Genomic DNA, 21,131 nt, shown 5'->3' on the forward strand with positions numbered 1-21,131 from the left:
TCCAGGTCGCACAGGAGGGAGGAAAGGCTGCAGGGAAAAGGGGCGCATCTCATTTGCAGGTGCATTTAGCCCTGCGGCTAGAACCCCAAGGGAATGGGATGCGGGGCCCCGCACTGCTGGGTATGGTGCTTCTCGTTCAGACTGAACAAAGGACACCAGCGGCCACTACCAGGGGCTGTGGGGCTGGAGGCCCTGCCTCTGCTGGCCGCCTGGACCCCTCCGGAGCGGACACCCCGCCATCAGGACCGGGTGCAGCCTCCAGGCCTCCTCTGCTCAGGGCTCCTGCGTCTATGCGTGCACTGCGGTTTCCCACACCACAAAGCCCAGGGGCATCTTCACAGGCCCTGTCCCTTCCCCCCTCCCCCACCACATATGCCAGAATGAGGCATGGCCTCCTCGGGGGCTCAAGAAGATCTCCACTCCTGAAACACCCCCTTTCTTCCCAGCCACGGCCACCTCCCCGGAGTGCCCTGCCCGCCTCCGGGCTGCGCTCTCCATGCTCAGTGCCAAGTGGCCCCGACCCCGGCCCTGAGGAGGCCTCAGCTTGCACCATGCCCTCTTCCCACTGCTCCAGTTGGCTTCTCTCCCCGCGCCCCCTCGTATGGCGCACACCTTCCTTCTGGAAGGATATTCCCTCAATCCCCCCCTTGCCCAGTTCTTGCTCATCCTTCAGACTCACGCTCCCTGGAACATCTCTCCTGGAAAAGACTCTTCCTGGCGGCAGGGCTGGGGGACCCCAAGGTCTCCCGTGGCATTACAGACCCCCCCAGTGCAGCAGCACTCTGCGTGCCCCAGTCGCGGCGCCCCAGTCGCGGGGTGGAGACCTGCACCTCCACTGCCCACATGGGCCCGCTCAGTGCGATGGAGGCTTCGGCAGGGTCCCATGAAGAGGCAGGAGGAAGAATGGATGAGTAGTAGGCACCAGCTCCATGTGTGGAGCAGGAAGGAGGTGTGAGCATCTGGGTGCTGGTGAGTGAGCGGAGCATTCCAAGACACGACCCAGCGGTACAGACTCTCACTCCTACCTCACTCCAGGAGGAGACAACCCACTGCAGCCGGTTATTCTTGGGGCATCGTCCTAGCACGCAGCCCTCCTGTGACTCTGGCCTTGGGATGCTGGAGCACAGGGCCTCCGGGACCTCCTCTGCTGTTGGGGAGCTTTTGCACAGGACGTCGCGCTTCCTCACCCCTCGCCCGCACGTCTTGGAACACTGGAGATGGGGGGAAATGGTCGTTTGCATGCTGGGAACAAATTAATGAGGTATTCACAAAACTAACATTAAGCTTTAGAACCAAATGCCCAATATAATCCCTGGCAGCCAGCAGGAGAAATCTTTCCTCCCTCCAGAGGCCTTAAATGCAGGTTGGCATTCACCTTCACCAGCGAATGCCCGAGGCCAAGGCTTTCTCTGCGCAGCACGCGTGCTTTACTGGGAGAACGGTATGTGGCCTGCTCCCGGCCCTAACTGTGGCTTGCTCCCTGGCACAGGGCAAAATTGGTCTGGGCACTTGGCTAAGGAGGATTATCGTGCTCCTGACAGGAAGTAGAACAGAAATACATGTACACATGTAGCAGCAACAGATCATGGCGTTGATAGAAATGGGTTGAGGGGTCCAATTCTTCTCCCTACCTACCTGCTGCCTCTGGGGTGGGCTCTGTGCTAACTCTAGGGGAAGAAATAAGTAAGCATCGGCAGATGTCCGTGAATGGGCCGGTCCCTCCTGTACCAGCACGTTCTTGTCCTTTCCAAGGACTCTGTGAGAGAGAAAGTGGGGAGTAATCGCCTCACTTTCAGATGAATAGTTAAAAACTTGTCAGGGTCACTTAGGAGGTGTTGGCTCCAGGTCTGGGTCTGCCCTCAAGGGACATGTCCCATCCCTGGCCCTGTTTTCTGAACAGAAGGGCCATATGAAATGTGCCCCTTGGGCCTCGGCTCTTTGTCAATATTGCGAACATCTGGGCATGATTCCAAGCCTCTTCAGAGGATCAACATGACTCCTGGCTCTTCATGTCCTTAAGGAAGAGGGATGACAAGGACGATAGTATCATACTCTGCAAACCACAGCAGCAGAGAACGTTTATTTAATGCCTTCCATGTGATGATGCTCGTTCACCTATTATCACACAACCTTCTACCAAGCCTCTGAGACCCGTGAATTAAAATGCCTTGTCACATTAACTCCATTTGATTCCTGGCAAAGCATTAAATGGGTGAGTGCCTCGTGGGGAGCAAAGACATCACCCCTATTTTTGCCACCTTCGTCCAGAAGGAACAAGACTCATGACTCCTAAGTCTTGCCCAGTTACCTGAGACCACGGCCCAAGGCTCCATTCCGGAGGGCAGGCATGGCTGTTGCAGGCTTGAACCTGAGTGGGTGTGCTCACTGGGCAGAGAGAATGCAACACTGCTTCCTCCTTCTGGAAGGGCTTCTTCTGGACACACTGGATCTTTCTGCTCTGCTGGCCCCCCGCACACGACCTGCTGCACACACTCCATTCGCCTGGCTTCCAGCTTGCAGTGAAAAACAAAATTACTTCCAGTGAAGCTGAGGCTTTGGAGCATCCCTTCCAAAGCAGTTACTGCCTAAGCGTTAACCACCTGATGGAAGCCTTCGGTCAATTTTAGAACCAATAAGATATATACATACATATTCACACTCACACACACACACACACACACACACACACACACACTTACACATATGCTAGACGAGTGGTCCTCAAAGTGTGGTCCCCAAGCTATTAGCACAGCATCACTTGAGAACCTGGTAAAATTCAAATTTGCAGGCCCCACCCAAGACCTGCATAATCAGAAACTCTGGAGATGCAGCCCAGCAACCTGTGTTTAATGTTTGTGTGAATCATATAATAAAGTTCAAGAATCACTAGCTACACCATAACCTCCAGAGATTGGTTTAATTGGTCTGGAAATAGAGATGAGCACAGACATTTACCTGCCCCAGGAAAATGCAGCCAGAATTGAGAGTAACTTATTTATATCTGTTCCTTCCACTTACAACCAAGAACACTGAGTCTAGTGAGAATAAATGATATTCCCAAGTTAAAAAAAAAAAAAAGAACCAAATCCTAGTAATTATTCTTCTCTGGGCTTTGAAGCTTATGCTAATGTGATAGGCTTATATTTAAGGGAGTGATAGGGAGTCATATTTAATCACCACACAGTTCTGGGCAAAAACACATTCCTGCTCTCTGCTAGGGAAGAAACGTGTGCCATTTGGAAACCTGAGCAATTCATTCATTCAGCCAAATCTACTGGGATCTTCGCTTTGTGCCAGGGACTCTCCTAGGCATCAGGGTTGGAAAAATGAACAGGGCAATGTTCTTTCCATTAAGGAGTCTACACCACAGTGATGAGGTGGATATGTGAATAAGGACAATACTATGGGATAATTGCTGTAATAGATGTTAATACAAAGTACAGTAATGAGACAGAGGGAAGAGTGATCCAAGGGGGGCAGGGGAGTAGCGGGGAGGGATGCCTGCAGGAGACAGGGGCACATTCACCTGTGGTCTTATAGGAATTATTTCTAAGGAGACAGTTCCCCCAACTATCCTGGTTACTCTTAAACTTTATGGATGGGTTAGAGACGCAACCTTGTGTTCTTTATTGAAAGATTGCCAGACCACATTTTTCATGGTGATCTGAGGCTTGGAGTGTATCTGAATGAAAGGTGATGCCATGAAACCTACTAATCCTTCCCAACAACTACAGTTGATTAATTGATAATCTAGGATTGGAAGGCCTAGCATAAACAAGATCCCCCAGAGGCGACCTTCTGCATTTCAGTCATAGGAGTGCTGTCTAAAACTGACCTTGGCTTACCAGAGAAAAGAGACTTATTATTATGAGATTATTAGTTTCAACATTTTCCTATAAAGATGGCATTTCTGTCTACCCAATTCAAGTTTTTCCTTCATGTGATAAATATGATGAGTCCCTGAAAGTAGGGAAAGAGCACAACACAGGCAGACTTTTTGCATGCCAGACATGGTCCTGCACCCATGGGCTCCAGGCTCACTCCCCATCTAGCCTCAGTTCCTACTGACCCCACCTCCGAGCCCAGCTCCTACACTGTCCATTTTCTCCTCCTTGCTCTTTTACACATGACCTCTTCCTAGCACATCTTTCACTGCCTCTCAATTATTTACTTACACACCAATCTCTTCCCTTTGATTGTAAGCTCACTGGTGGCAGGAAATACAAGTTCTCCAGACCCCCACTGTCAGCCCAAGGCTGGCACCAAGTAGGTGCATATGACGACGTGGCTGTTGTATGGGAAGGTGACTGTTAGATCACATGAACTCCTTTGTCCCTGTAACTCGAATAGTCTAAGACCTTATTTCCAATATATATCTGGGGAACAACAGTCCCTGAAGGTCCCATTATTCCAACAGAAAATACCAAGATATAAATGATACATGGAGAAGAAAGGAAAGAAAGGGAAGGAAGGGATCCTGCCTGTTTTACCACACCAACCCTGCAGTCACTATACGAGCCTGTTCTGCTTTTAAATCGCCAGTAAGTGGGCAGCCCAGGTGGCTCAGCAGTTTAGCTCCGCCTTCAGCCCACGGTGTGATCCTGGGGACCCGGGATCAAGTCCCACGTCAGGCTCCCTGCATGGAGCCTGCTTCTCCCTCTGCCTCTGTCTGTGCCTCTCTCTCTGTGTTTCTCATGAATAAATAAATAAAAATCTTTTAAAAATCGTAAGTGGTTACTGCAGAGCATCATTTCTACACATGGTCATCATGGAAGTTTTAAAAGCTGGGTACAAGCTAGGCCCTCTCTCTTTTCATGGATGGACATATGAGTAGGGTCCCGTTCTTTGCTTAGCAGAAATAACCAACAATAGGAAGGAGGCTTAAAAATCACAAAGTATCAGCTTGCCATTCAAGCAAACTCACAGTTCCTACACACACACACACACACACACACACACGTATCTAAGGAAGACATTACTCCAAAAGTGTCAATAACACTGTCTGGTAACCATATCTTAGAGCCACTGGATATTTTTTTAGAACCAGATAATTCTTAGCAAAACGGGAAAACCCATGGAAGCTCACCAAATTTTTGTCTACTCTGTGTTCAGGACACAGCTGGTTCCATATTCTTGGAGAAAAACTAGGTGGACAACTGGGCACACAGGATTGGTGAATAACTGAAGCCCCAAACAATTATGATAAATGTACTATTATAAGGAAAAATATATGTATGTGTATAAAAGTATTGTGCAATATAATTGCATCACCACAAAGGAAACACTGCTCATTAAGATGGTCTGAAACATTAGCGAACACAACACTGCTTTAGAAGAAACTCTGTCAATTCTATATAAATACATTTGGCAGACGATAAATCACACAAAAGACTCCATTCAGCTGGGAAGATTACTTAAAATTAGTGTTCAAACAATAGTGTGGCTAAAATCTATCCCAAAACAAACCCACCCAGTTCCCCAAAGAGTGCCATCATCAGAAGTGGATTACCACTTGGCCTCTACCTCTTTTTATTTTGTGTCCTGCTACTGTGTAATTTGCATTTGGGGTTTCATTGAAGGTCTGCATAGTATTATGATTTTTAGATTCTTGGATGACTATATGAAAGTTAAGCACACAACCACACGTACATTTAACTAATATAAGATTTTGTGTTATTTAAATATCTGTGTGATTTAGTTCAGAGGAGGCTCTATATAAGATTTAAAAAGAGAGAGAGAGACACCTTTAAATCCTGTGGTTAGGTCTGGACAGCTGGCATCAAATGAAAGTCTAAAGCAAATCTGTGTTTTTCTAGTTATATATTTTCACCTCAATTGTCTTCTTTTCTCTGTTGCTTTTTTTGGGCATTCTATCTCTCTCTGGGTCACTTTTTTTTTTTTTAATTTTTTTTTTTAATTTTTATTTATTTATGATAGTCACATAGAATGAGAGAGAGAGAGGCAGAGACACAGGCAGAGGGAGAAGCAGGCTCCATGCACCGGGAGCCCGATGTGGGATTCGATCCCGGGTCTCCAGGATCACGCCCTGGGCCAAAGGCAGGCGCCAAACCGCTGCGCCACCCAGGGATCCCTCTCTGGGTCACTTTTGAGCAGAAGCACCGGCAGTGGGTTTTAATTTTCTCATATCATCAAGAAGAGCATACAAGTACAAATATAACCAGAAAGACATTTCCAGATGACTTACTAAGCAGGGCAGGAGAAAGCATTGCATATTTTGGGTTCAGTTGTTGGCTTGGTTCTCGCATTGCAGAACGAGGAACTGACTTGAGTGTTTTGATCTCGTAAGCAAATGGCCTTTATGCTTATGTAACCTAATAAGACATCAAGAGTTACAAAGTGAAAATTACAGATAACCAGATTCAACTTCATTTCCAAGTGCAGCTTCTGACTTAGCAGGCCTCTGATGTTTTACTTAAGGTACAGAATCCAAATACTGTGTGGAGAACACCTCCTTTTGATAAAATCTGCAACTAATTTGAATCCCATTCCCCCCCCCAAGATCATAGTTTTCATATTTTAATAGTTTTAATGTGTAGCTTCTTAGTTTTCAAGACCTCTGCGGATTCTTGAACCATGAAGTGACAAATACAACCTTCTGAAAACAGGGTGGCTGGAAAGGGGGAACTCCTCAAAAACTTTAACTCGCGCTGCATCCATCTATTGGGAAATGTTCTTCAAAGAAAAACTGTTGGTTAATTATGTGTGGAAACTCTACTATCCTGCTTTTTCCATGAAGCATCTTCTACTTCCATAAGAAGTGGATAGAAACAAAAAGTTGAACTATTTGAATATGTATTCAAACCTGTCAGCTATTCTTGTTTTGTTGTTTTGCTTCAGAGGCACCTATTGCCTGACTTGCAATGTTTGTCCCCGGACTTCTCATCAGAGGCACATATTTTTTGTGTGTGAATAATTTTGTCTGTCAGTTCCCCAAATAGGAATGCTGCTTCCTCTCTGAATTTTGTTTGTTTATATTTTTCCTTAAAATGGAATCTGAGAAACAATGAAAAGTCACTCCTGTAATAATGATTAGGTCAAAGTAGGTCTGCTTGGAGGAGGCATTTACCGAACACTAGGATTCCCTTACGTTAATCGTTTACTTCCAGAGCATTGATTCATTTGGACTCTCCTTCTCACATGCCTCGGACACACTACAGTCTGTAAGTCACGTGGAGGGATTGCTGAATCAAGGCAAGGGGAGAATCCCACAATGCACTTCTCCAGCATAATCCTCCCTCCGCTTGGACTCATTCCCCATAAATGGAAAATGGATGGACTCTCTCTCCTTCCCAAGGAAATGTGCTCTCCCAGAAATACCAGGAAGTTAGTGCAAATGATCTCAAAGAGCATTTGACACATGAAAAACTGCTCATCGTTCAAGACCAAGTGCAAAAAAGCTGAGTATAAACATGTATTGATAGCATGGTTTCTATGCAGTGAAAAAAGAATATGATCCGTGTGGTGTATGTCTGAGAACATCTAACACTCCTGTTTTTATACTTGCATAAGAAAACAATAGAGTGACACAGACAAAAGTAATAACATTGGCTTTTGCTGATTAAAGGATTAGGGAAAATTATTTTCTTCTGCCTAGCATGTTTCCTTTAAAACGTGTATTACTAAAAATGTATTACTTTTGGTCATTTTACATTTTCTTCTCTAAGTATAACATGCAGCGTTGTATTAGTGTCAGGTGCACAACATACTGATTCAACAATGCTATGCATTGCTCAGGGCTCTGAATCCCCTTCATCTATTTCTATAAAAATGTATTACCTTTCAAGTATTTAATATATTTAAAAAGAAGTATTTCCTTGTATTTTATTAATTAGCACAAACACCCGAAGTAGCCTCATAGACTGAAGAACTTCTTCATTTTCTGTATTTCTGCTCTGTGTCGGGTTCAAGATGCCCCACTGTGCTTAGGGGATGGACACGGTTGGGAGACCCACCGTCACCAGATGCTCTGATGATGAGAGAATGAGTGACCAAACCTTCAGGCTTCAGTTTTATGGGTCCGTTTAGAGACTTTCATTCTTCTTCTCAAAGGGGAAAGCATAGCGCAAAGACTGCCTTACACACAAAAATATGAGTGTTTTGGATCAAAATAAAAACGGTTGCCTTCTACTCACTGAGAGGATGGTTGTTGTTTCCCCTCCCTTAGGAGAGGGATTTCTCAGATTTAACGCACTTTCCTCCCCAGACAGATTTTGCTGGCCTCATCCCAGAGGGGATGCAGTGATATGACACCCGTGTTTCAGACAGAGGCCTTATGTTTGCCTTGCCTGTGTTCCCTCTGGTTCTGACCCTACCTTCTGCAAGCTTCAGTGGAGGTTCTTACTGACAGAAAAGTCAGTATAGGGAGAAACTAAACTGTTGGCTGAAAAGAAAAATATAAATAAAGGGGTATTTTGTAGATTTCTCCCCCAAAATTCAGATATATAACTTTTGAGTCCTGCTTCTGAATGACTCGGATTTTGGGAGACTTGGTTCCTTCTCTGTAGGAATATTCTCAAAGAGTATAATAATATTTGCTTTTCATAGGGATGGTTTCCATGAAAGACAGTTCTTTTGTTGCTGATTTAAATCTTACAATTTAAAGAGGTCTGAGATCAAAGAACCTGTTTTGAGAGGAGACTTGGAAGGTAGAATTGGGAAATCCACTACCTCCACCACAGGAGACGGAGCATTCGGACTGCACTGTACTCCAGGCGTGGCTGTGCCTTTTTGAGGCTGGCTGAGTTCCATTCGCGACCTTGGGAAGTGCATACTTCCAAGCTATCCCCGGATTTTTGCCTTGCATCAGGACCTGGACAGCATAAGATACAAACCAGAGATTGAGAGACAGGTCAGACCCTGGCATTCCAGAAATCTCACCAAACGTTTTAAAGATATTTGTACATTTTGACCTTAACGTTGGGTCACACCATTGTTCCCAAGTATGTTTTATGTTGATTTCAGGTTTTCCCTTGATACTTTAAAATGTGTATTTCCGTATCATCAAAGCTGTGATTTAGATAGATGCTCAATAGGGAAATATGGCTTGACATTTGCTATATGCCCACAACCTTCAACTCTCTGAAGATCCATTAATAAAGCAAAAAAACCTCTTTTTTTACAGTATATTGAAGGAAGTAAGGTTATATTATGAGGTCCAATCTTCCCATTTAACCTGAAAGCATGACACAGTACTAACACACAGCAGTGCCTCACAGATAATGGTGGAAACTGAAAAAAAATATATTTATATTTATATATTTGTGTATTTATTCATATATTTATATATCCTGGGCCACAATTTAAAGTTTCCTGGATGCCATGAGAAGCTGGGCACAAGGGAGGTACTCCAAAAACTGCAGACTACCCCTATCATCCACTTGAGAATCCAAGCAGGCTTTAGTAGGATTTCCAAAGAGAATCTGTCCAAAGAGAATGTGTCTGTTGATTTTGTACCAGGATAAACGGATAAGACAAAAATAAATAGGATCAGAAGTAGGGGTTGGTAATGTATATACAGGAATGGATTTAATCTCTTTAATATCAAATGGACTTAGGATACAAGAAAAGATGCTCAACATCACTGATCACCAAGGAAGGACAAATGAAAACTACAATGAGATATCACCTCACACCAGCCAGAATGGCTAAAATCAACAACACAAGAAAGAGCAGGTGTTGGCAAGGATGCAGAGAGAGAAGGCTCCTTCTGCACTGCTGGTGGGAATGCCAACTGGAGCACTACTGTGGAAAACAGTATGGAGGTTCCTCAAAAAGCTAAAAATATAACTACCCTATGATCCAGCAATTACACTAAGATTTACTCAAAGAATACAAAAATACAAATTCATAGGGATACATGCACTCCAATGTTTATAGCAGCATCATCTACAATAGCCAAATTATGGAATAGCCCAAGCGTCCATTGGTTGATGGATAAAGAAGAGGTGGTATTATATACAATGGAGTATTACTCAGCTATAAAAAAGAACGAAATCTTGCTATTTGCAATGAAACGGTTGGAGCTAGAGAGTATGATGTTAAGTGAAATAAGTCAGAGAAAGGCAAATACCATATGAGCTCACTTATATGTAGAATTTAAGAAACAAAACAAATGAGCATGGGGGGGTGAATGAGAGAGAGTGGCCCAAGAAGCAGAGTCTTTCTTTAAAGATTTCATTTATTTATTTGGGATAGAGAGAGCCCAAGCAGGGAGAGCAGGAGAGGGGAAAGCAGGCTCCCCACTGAGCATGGAGCCCAACAAGGGACTTGATCTCAGGACCCTGAGATCATGACCTGAGCCAAAGGCAGACACCCAACTGACTGAGCCACCCACATGCCCAAGAAACAGAGTCTTAACTCTAGAGAACACACTGAAGGTTACCAGAGTGGGGGTGGGTGGTCGGGAGGTGGGGGGGACGAAACAGGTGATGGGGATTAAGGAGTGCACTTGTCCTGATAAGCACCAGGTGATGTATGAAAGTGCTGAATCAATATATTATAAACCTGAAACTAAGATTGCATTGTATATTAACTAGAATTTGAATTTTAAAAAAAGGACAAGTATTTAGGATAAATCTGATCCTATAAGGTCTGGCCACTAAAATAAGAGCAATCGTTGACTGGCAGATCCTACTTGTTAGGCCTTTTGCTGGGCATTTTCTATGCATTATCTCAAAACATTCCTATAATAGCTCTACAATATAGCTGCTTATTTTTTCATTGGGAAAAAAACTGACAAGAAAGAACTTGTACAGAATCACACAGATGACTAGTGAATAAACTTAAAATAGAATGGGACCACCAACAAAATGTGCCTAAATACTGAAATTTATCACATTGCTTTTGGTGTAGGCAAACATTATTTGCCTCCTTTTCTGATGCTCTCTTTTCTTAAATATTGCTTTTCTTTTTTTTTCCTTCTTTTAATTTCCAACATGAGTATAAATAGCTGTTTCTCTCCCACCCCAGGAGTCTTGTGGAAAATAGTTTACCACTAGGACTGGGCATTCATGCCCAAAGAGCAAAGCAGATTTCCAGCTAAAAATAGGAAGCCCTGGCTCTATCTCTGTCTGGTGGGATCCCACTTCAGTTAAAGCTGGGTGGGTGGCAGCTGCTCAAGGACCTTCATTATACCAGACCACTGCTCAGGATGCTACAAAGTGGTTTCCACTTTGCTATTAGTTTCAATGTCTCCAGGAATATTATGGCTTACTCTGAAGATTCCATGGTGTGAACATCATTTGTTGTACAACAAAATGAATCTTGGTGCCTTCCAGAAACAACCAACATGCTGACAGATGGGTCTTTGTTCCCGTCGCCCCCATCCAAACCCAAACCAACACTCAGCAGGTAATAATACCGTTAAAACAGACAAATGCCAAATTCTCATTAGTCACCAATGAAAACGTCAAAATCAAGGTCCTAGAAGTCTTACTTTTGAGGATCTTTCTAGTCCTTTTCTTCTTTTTATAGCTCTGTCATACAACTGTTCTTGATATTAAGTAAACAACTTAGAGTTTTATTTGCAAACTAGAATTCTGAGAGAGGTTTTACATTCCGAAAATAATCTTGATGCTCCTTGACATTTCAACTCAATTTCTCCTTCAATTAAAGTAGTATCTTGTAAGTAACACTTTGGGTTTGTTTTCTCTGTGCCATACCTCTTTATACAAAATCTCTTTGTACAGAGATCTCCTAGGAGAGAGTAATACAGTGCACCTGCCCATGTGTAGCAGTAAAACGTAGGTGAAGTACATAGGAAATATAGTGAGCACTAAAGCCCATGGGGCAGGATGATTTTTACAACACAGGGAGTTGTATCACACACAGGCGTAAGGGAGACATGTTCAAGTGTTAAGCATGACAGAGAAATAAATCTACTCACTTATCTCCACTTCCTAAGACCATCCCATTCTCTTTCATTCAAACTAGATCCTGGCTTTGACTACTATAGGGCAAAAGGGTGCCCAATGGAAATGTGAGAAAAATTAAAAATATTAGTTCTTGCCTTTTGAGTTTAAAAGACTTACGTTGTGGTGATTTCAGAGGGGTTTAACACACTTTCAGTGGGCATTGAAAATATATTCTACTTTCATCTTTTAGACAGACTCTAGAACCTAAGCCATACGTGGCCTGTGGTTTCACTGTGAAACATTTTAAAATGTTGCTGTGAACAGTAGGATGTAGCTTAAGAAAAAAAATTAAGCAGCAAGTGTCATTATTATTAAACAAAACCAATCAAGATGTTAAGTTTCTCTCAGCCTCCAGGAAAGCTACCCATAGAGAATTATCAATGCTACCAACAAGGAGAATTTACACCATCTCCTCTGTCAAACTTGTTTCTGCATCTGTACTCATACTCTAGCTCTCCTTCTTTTACCCAGGATGCCCTACTCTAGCTCCTGTTTGGTCCAGGTTCTCCCCCACCCTCCAGATTCCATCTTCCCGCATCTATATAATGACACCACTACTATAGTTGCCCACTCCCCTTATCTTGAGCTTTACTGAAATTTCCCTATTAGATCTTTTCCATCAGCATCAAGCATGCTATCATCTCTCTCATCTTAATAATACTCCACATAAGTGGGTGGGATAGATCTCTACTTAATCTCTCCAGCTCATGTCCCATTTCACTGATTCCCTTTACAGCAAAAATCCCTCAAAGAGCTGTCTTTACTCTTTGTCTCCATAGCTTTTCTCATTCACCCATGATCCTTCTGAATCAAACATCCCTCCCCCGCACATCACTGAAACTGTTCTTTCAAGGGCACCCTGCCATATCCAATAGTTGATGGGCCCCATCTTACTGGACACACTGATCACTTCCTCCTTGCTTTGCTACCAGAAGCTCATTATCTCAGTTCTTTTCCTGCCTCACAGAACTTCCTTCCTAGTTTCTTTGCTTGAATCCTCATCTTCTAATGATTTATTATCAAAGTGACCTCCAACCTCTTTACCTCTTGTTTGTCTACATACGTTCTTTTTTAAATAATAAATTTATTTTTTATTGGTGTTCAATTTGCCAACATACAGAATAACACCCAGTGCTCATCCCGTCAAGTGCCCCCCTCAGTGCCCGTCACCCATTCACCCCCACCCCCCTCCCTCTTCCCCTTCCACCACCCCTAGTTCGTTTCCCAGAGTTAGGAGTCTTCATGTTCTGTCTCCCTTTCTACATACATTCCTGTAGGTGATTTCAAGTGATTTCTGATTTTAAGTACAGTTCATATGCTGACTACTCCCAAATCACAACTCCCCACATTTTCCAAGAGAACATTCTACAGTGATGATAGGGTACTATAATCCCATGTTGCTTCACATGGTAGCCACAAGCCACATGTGGCTACTGAGCTCTGGCATACTACTATGACTGAATAAACTTTACATTTAATTTACATCTAAACTTAAATAACCATATGTGGATAGAAGCTCCCCTGTTAGGCAGCAGAGCTGGAGATGAAACCCATCCTCTGAGGTCCAGATTCACACATTCAGCTGCCTAGGGAGTAGCTCTACTTGAATGTTGAAAAGGCCTATCATCATACAATATGGAACTCATGGCTCTCCTCTCTGTAACCTACTCTTCTCAATCCCATGTAATGGCAATTGTTCTTTCCAATTGTTCGGGCCAAAATAAAAAAGTTGGAAGCATCCTGATCTCCTTTTTCTCCCACTCTGCATCTGATCAATCAGGACATGGTTGTTCCGTGTACCTCCAATCTGATCATGTCTCACTTTGTCTATCACTACTATTGCTTCTCTGGTCTGAGCTACCATCATCACCTCTTCTGATTTCCATGGTGAAGGTGCTCTAGGGCTGAGGAGGAGCCATATTCTCCAATAGAGGAGATAAGGCTGTACCATTTAGTATTATAAAAATCGCTTGCTGACAGTTACTTAAGGGATTACAAACAAAGTGCCTTAGAACCTGTGAAGGAACATCAAATGCTACTGTGAAATTTGGGGTGGGGGCAGGGGGGAACAGATCACATGACTAACTGAAGAAGCTTTGTAAGCTGTCATTTCATTAATAAACTATCTTGGTGATGATTTCCACAAAGAAGCCACAAAACAACAGAGAATTTTTTCTTTGAGGATTTCTATTCCCTTATGAGGGGCAAACCTTTATACCGAGTTTCCCATTTTTCTTGCCTCACAGTTTAAACAAAAATATCTAAGGATCCTCTGAAGGGTAAAACTTTAATTTTAAAAAATTATTTAAATTCCGGTTAGTTAACATACAGTATAATATTAGTTTGAGGTGTACAATATAGTGACTCAGCACCTCCATACAGCACACAAGTGCACTCCTTCATCCCCATCACCTATTTCACTCCCCCTCCGGCCACGCATCCATCTCTCTTCTGGTAATGCTCAGTTTGTTCTCTATTTAAGACTCCATTTCTTAGTTTGTTCCCTGCCTCTGCCCCTCCTTGCTCATTTGTTTTGTATCTTAAATTACACTTATGAGTGAAATCATGTGGTATTTGTCTTTCTCAGACTGACTTATTTTGCTTAGCATAAGACTTTCTAGCTCCATCCATGTCATTGCAAATAGCAAGATTCCATTCTTTCTGATGGCTAATATTCCTTTGTATGTATATGCCACATCTTTACCAATTCACTTGGACACTTGGGCTGTTTTCATAATTTGGCTATTGTAGATAATGCTGCTACAAATATTAGGGTTCACATATCCCTTTGAATTAATATTTTTGTATTCTTTTGGTAAATGGTCCTGCAATTGCTGGATTGTAGGGTAGTTCTATTTTTAACTTTTTGAGAAACCTCCATACTGCTTTCCAGAGAGGCTGCACCGGTTTGTATTCCCACCAACAGTAGAGGGTTCTCTTTTCGCCACATCTTTGCCAATACCTGCTATTTCTTGTGTTGTTGATTTTAGCCATTCTGACAGGTGTGAAGTGACATCTTATTGTAGTTTTGATCTGTATTTTCCTGATGATTGGTGACATTGTGCATCTTTTCATATGTCTATTGGCCATCTATATGTTTTCTTTGGAGAAATGTCTGTTCATGTCTTCTGTTTTTTAGTTGGATTATTTGGTTTTAGGGAGTTGAGTTTTATGAGTTTTTAAAATATGTTTTAGATTCTAACTCTTAATTCGATATGTCATTTTCAAATAACATTTTCAAATATTTCCCATTCAGGAGGTCTTTTAGTTTTGTTGATAGTTTCCTTTGCTGTGCAGAAGTTTTATATTTTGATGTAGTCCCAATGGTTTATTTTTGCTTTTGTTTCCCTTGCTTCAGGAGACATATCTAGAAAGCAGTTGCTATGGCTAACATCAAAGAAGTTACTGCCTGTGTTCTCTTCTAGGATTTTTATGGTTTCAGGTCTTCTCACATTTAGGTCTTTAATCCATTTTGAATTGATTTTTGGGTATTGTATAAGGAAGCAGTACAGTTTTGTTTTTTGTTTTTTTTTTTTTTTTTTTTTTTTTTGCATGTTGTGTCCAGTTTTCCCAACAACGTTTGTTGAAGAGATGGTCTTTTTCCTCTTGGATATTCTTTCCGACTTCGCCAAAGATTAATTCACCATGTAATTGTGGATTCATTTCTGTTTTTTTTTTAATTTATTGGAGTTCAATTTGCCAACATATAGCATAACACCCAGTGCTCAACCCATCAAGCGCCCCCCTCAGTGCCTGTCACCCAGTCACCCCAACCCCCCGCCCACCTCCCCCTTCCACCACCCCTTGTTTGTTTCTCAGAGTTAGGAGTCTCTCATGCTCTGTCACCCTCACTGATATTTTCAGTCATTTTCTCTCCTTTCCCCTTTGTTCCCTTTCACTATTTTTTATATTCCTCAAATGAATGAGACCATATAATGTTTGTCCTTCTCCGATTGACTTACTTCATTCAGCATGATACCTATTCTGCTCCATTCATCTACGTGTCTATTTTTGTGCCAGTACAGAATTTTGTTTGTTATAGTTTTATAATATAATGTGAAGTCCAGAATTGTGATGCTTCCAGCTTTGCTTTTTTCAAGATTGCTTTGGCTATTCGGGGTCTTTCCACACAAATTTGTACATTCCGTACACATTTTAGGATTGTTTAATCAAGCTCTGTGAAAAATGCTGTTGGTATTTTAGCAAAGATTGCTTTAAATGTGTGGATTGCTTTGGGTAGTATAGACATTTAAACAATATTCTTCCAATCTACGAGCAGGGAATGTCTTTCCACTTCTTTCTGTCATCTTCAATTTCTTTCATCAGTGCTTTAATAGTTTTTGGAGTATAGTCCTCTTTGGTTAGGTTTATTTCTTATTATTTTTGGTGCAATTATAAATGGAACTGATTGCTTAATTTCTCTTTCTACTGCTTCATTATTGGTATATAGAAATGCAACAGATTTCTGTATAATGGTTCCATATCTTGTGACTTTACTGAATTCATTTATCAGTTCCAGCAGTTTTTTGGGTGGATTTTTTAGGGTTTTCTATACAGAGTGTCATGTCACCTGCAAATAGTGAAAGTTTTACTTCTTTCTTGTTGGTGTAGGAGCCTTTTAATTCTTTTTGTTGTCTGATTGCTGTGGCTAGGACTTGCAGTACTATGCTGAGTAACAGTGGTGAGAGTGGACATCCCTGTCTTGTCTAGACCATACAGAAAAAGCTCTGTTCTTCCCTCACTGAGGATATTAGCTGTGGGTTTTTCAAATATGGCTAATTAGTATGTTGAGTCATGTTCCCTCTAAACCTACTTTGTTGAAGGTTTTTACCATGAATAGACGTTGTACTTTGTCAAATGCTTTTCAATGTCTGTTGAAATTATCTGATGGTTCTTATCCTTTCTCTTATTAATGTGATGTATCATGTTGATTGATTTGCAAATATTGAACCACTCTTGCAACCCAGGAATAGATCCCACTTGATCATGGCAAATGATTTTTTTAAATGTATTGTTGGATTTGGTTTGCTAGTTTGTGGAGGATTTTTGTATCTACGTATCAGAGACAGTAGCCTGTAGTTCTCTATTTTAGTGGGATATTTATCTAGTTTTGGTACCATGGTAATGCTGGCCTCATAGAATGAATTTGGAAGGATAAGTATTAACCTGAAGAGTAACATTCTTGAGCTAAAACTAAAAACAGCCCCAAAGATTTGATTCCAAGAGGGCTACTAATCCACTTTATATTATCAAAGTACTAAGTTTACTCAGCCAGCCAAAGCAAGAAGAGAAATAACTTACACAATTTATTACAAATATTCACAACATTATATGAATGTATTCATATAATATATGGCACACAGGACACATCATTTATATTTTGTTTGCGGAACACATTAATGCATTCAGTGAATGCATAAATTAATAAAAGATTCTCAGCACTAAAAGTCAAATGACTTAAGGCTTGAGTAAATGGTCTATGTTGCTGTAAATTCACATGCAGAGTCGTGTGTGCCATCAAGTAGACTGAAAGACAATATTTGTATAAACCAGCAAAGTTGACTTAAGTGTCTAACATCAGCTTATAAAGGCCTCTGAAAGACAGTAATTATTTAAATAAATAGATATCAAGGCCAAGTATATAAAAGATGAGTACTTGCCAATTATATTATTTGCTTCTCAATGATAATTAAGGTATTCTCTGCCTTTTTCTTTATCCTGTATTGAGAAGAAAAATGACCAAGAACAGACTACATAGCAATCATCTTGCCTCTCACTATTTGATGCAGCAAATAGTCAATCCTTTCGTATATGTGCTGCCAAAGCGAGCACAATAGTCAATCCTTTGGTAACAGTGTGTCTGCCTAGTTAATAGAATCTCTGTTAGTCACTCTTTCATCCTATTCTCAAAAGAGAGGACTGTCTTTAAAAAACAAAAAAATCAATCCTAAAGAATGGCTACAGAAATTGTAGGGCCTGATACAAAATGAAAACGCAAGACCTCTTGTTTAAGAAACATTATTGGAGCACCTGAGTGGCTTAGTTGATTAAAGGTCTGGTTTCGGCTCCGGTCATGATCTCGGGGTCCTGGGATGGAGCCCCTCATCAGGCTCCCTGCCTGGCAGGAGTCTGCTTCTCCCTCTGCCCCTCTCTCAAATAAATAAAGTATTTTTATTTATTTTATTTTTTTAATTTATTTTTATTTTTTTATTTATGATAGTCACAGAGGGAGAGAGAGAGAGAGAGAGAGAGGCAGAGACACAGGCAGAGGGAGAAGCAGGCTCCATGCACCAGGAGCCCGACGTGGGATTCGATCCCACGTCTCCAGGATCGCGCCCCGGGCCAAAGGCAGGCGCCAAACCGCTGCGCCACCCAGGGATCCCTATTTTTAAAAATTATTAAGACTTTCAAGTTAGTGACAGCAGAGCAGTAAACCAAACACAGAGTCCTTCTGAGCATGAGGCTTTGTGGACTTTGCCGGTCCCACATCCACGAGGCCAGCTTTGTCTGATCTCTAAGGTTGTCACCTGTATCAGTTTTAAGACACAAGTTCTAAATGGCCCTGTGGTCTAACCTTGATGTCACCCACCCTTCCCATATGGGGACTATAGCCTCTGGTGAGGTGGGCTTGCACCTAAGTGCCTCAGTGTGACCCTGGCCATCCCTTTGATCACAGGCTGTCCCACCCAAACCTGGAGAGCACGAGCATGATGCACGATAACCACACAGCCGAGACTCCAGCTGCCCCCATGAATGCTGGGCAACACGTCTGGAAACATCCGGAATAAGGGGTGATTTAGAACATGATAGTCCCTGCCACTCGCATCTATTTTAAAGCATTTTCAGCAACCTTGTCAAAAGCAGTCAATAACTGTTCTCAGCACTAGTGGAGAACGCAGATGCCCTCCAGGTCACGGGAATGCCCCCCACCCTCCGTCAGTGGCAGAAATCCACAATAACTGCCATTTCAGAGCCACCCCATGCTGCATGTCAGACTGTACAGCGAGCTGGTAAATGCACAAATTTAGAAAGACCGCCAGTGATTCAGTCTACTTAACTGGACTTAGTCCAGAGAATTTTCCAGCCAACTGGCACTGGGTCTCTAATTTACAGCTGGCAAGCAACCTCCTTAACTACTTCCAGGTCCTCAGTAGAACTGTTTAATGTCTACCTTTAACACACGAACCACCTGACTTCAGACACAACATTCAGCAGCTTTGACCGCAGGGTGCAGAGTTATAAAATTTACAGCTTCTTAAGTTGGAAAACCACAGACGGGCTGGACTCTACCAACTGCCCTCTGAGGGAAGGGGGTTTGGTTTCTGCCTAGGGCATAGGAAGTTAAAACAAAGGACACGTTGAGTAATCTTGGTAAACATCTTTCTTTTGCTCCCACTTTTAATATTTAATGTTAAAACTATGAATGCCTTCAACCAGTGTTGCATTTTCTTCATTTAAGGCCTTTTATTATTTTAATTTTAATTTTTTAAAGATTGATTTATTTTGTTGAGAGAGAGCACATGCACATGGACGTGGCGGAGAGGGGCAAAGGGAGAGGATCCCAAGCAGATTCCGAGCTGCATGTGGAGTCCCATGTGGGGCTCGATCTCATCACCTGAGCAGAAATTAAGAGTCCCATGCTCAATGGACTGAGCCACCCAGGGGCCCCCTCATTTAAGGCCCTTTGAAAAAAAAAAGTCCTAATTCTCCCATGTAAATCAGAGTTATAGGGAGGCTTTAAAGACTGGCTTTTTAATTAATACAAGCTAGGAAGCTTGTTTCTTGTCCTCAATAATTCATTTGACCGCTTTGAAATAACAGCAATGCTTATTGCATTTATTGCATGCCGAAGTACTGTATGTGCATCGTCTCATTTAAAGTTGGTAACAATACCATGTATCATGAGGAAGGCTGAGTGCTGCTCATACCCCAGTCCTGTAGCTGAATAGACCAATTCCAGGGGCACGGGCCAGTTAAGTGGCAACACTGGGACTCAGGTCTCTGACACTGACTCCAACTTGACATCTTCTCTCTTATAACACTCTTCCCCAAACCCTGAAACACAATGTCCGGGACCGCACTTTAAAATTCTGAACACTGGGACGCCCGGGTGGCTCAGTGGTTGAGCACCCACCTTCAGCTCAGGTCGTGTTCCCGGGATCCTGGGTTCGGGTCCTGCATTAGGCTCCCCGCAGGGAGCCTGCTTCTCCCTCTGCCTGTGTCTCTGCCTCTCTCTGTGTATGTGTGTCTCTCATGAATGAATAAATAAAATCTTTTTTAAAAATCAAACAGAAGCTCTGAACCCTGTACGAGCTGCTGGAAAGACTGTCTCCCGGGGATTCAGCGGCTCACTGGAGCGTGTGCCTGCTGCTTTGGGCTCACACCTGGAACCTGTATTTCCCGAACGGGCCAAGGGCTGGGTTGAGCCTCCACGACTTCTCATTCCCTCAGTCCGTCTTCTCCTGTGTTCGTTTGGATGTTTTACCCAGTTGCTCTCGTGACGACTGAGATCCGACCCACTTTGTAGGTTGGCCCTTCTGGATAAACTGAGACTCGCACAGGACGTTACAGGCCGGCTGACGCTCAGGGAAGGGACAGCTTTGGGCGGCGTGCTGTCACCTTTTGCTAAGGCCCTGCAATTCCTGGAAGCCCCCGTGATGTCGCAGCTCCGCCAGTGGTCTTTGCCTTCTGGATTGCTTCCAGGCTGGAAGAACACGACCAGGTGTCATCAGGGCTCTGGTGCGACAGGAGGCAGCACGGACTCCGCTGGGGACGGGCCGTGCACCTATTAGGCGCCTTCAAAGGTGTGGGCGGACACGCGAGCCTGGCTCCACTTCTCGTTCACCCGCCGGCCTGCCTCCGAGTCTAATGATCAGAAATAAATAGTGTGCTCCGGCCGTCACGGAAGCATTTGCCATGAATTAACCGGAGGCCACACTTCAAATAGCGAATGGCAGCCTCTAGATGAATGATGTGGCATCAAAAAAGCACCTCTGAATCGTCCTCCGGAGTCTGAGGTTCGCATCATCTGTTCCGAATTACTTCCCCATTACTGCTTTGCCTCTTGTGTTTTGGTTCCTCGCTCAGTCCAGCGACTTGGCTGCCCCCCCTGCGCCCCCCCCACCCCGACCTGGTCCGGGCGCAAGAGCTGGAGGGGGAGCTCGTGGGGCACAGGCCACTGTGTCCCCGATCAATCGT

The 21,131-nt window shown here is 43.1% G+C and overlaps 1 protein-coding gene across 2 annotated transcripts in view; it reads right to left on the reverse strand.

Moving 5' to 3' along the window:
• Nucleotides 1-21,131, reverse strand: part of ADAMTS18 (ADAM metallopeptidase with thrombospondin type 1 motif 18) — a 135,929-nt gene that overhangs the window by 12,633 nt on the left and 102,165 nt on the right. For both annotated transcript variants that reach the window (XM_055305617.1, XM_055305616.1), the window contains exons 17-20: nt 8,689-8,830; nt 6,206-6,332; nt 2,309-2,513; nt 1,026-1,211 (exon numbers count right to left, since the gene is read on the reverse strand). In XM_055305617.1, the coding sequence (XP_055161592.1) occupies nt 1,026-1,211; nt 2,309-2,513; nt 6,206-6,332; nt 8,689-8,830 (660 nt within the window). The remainder of the gene's footprint in view (nt 1-1,025; nt 1,212-2,308; nt 2,514-6,205; nt 6,333-8,688; nt 8,831-21,131) is intronic.

Source organism: Nyctereutes procyonoides, unplaced genomic scaffold (genome assembly GCF_905146905.1).
Source record: "Nyctereutes procyonoides isolate TBG_1078 unplaced genomic scaffold, NYPRO_anot_genome, whole genome shotgun sequence".
NCBI lineage: Eukaryota > Metazoa > Chordata > Mammalia > Carnivora > Canidae > Nyctereutes > Nyctereutes procyonoides.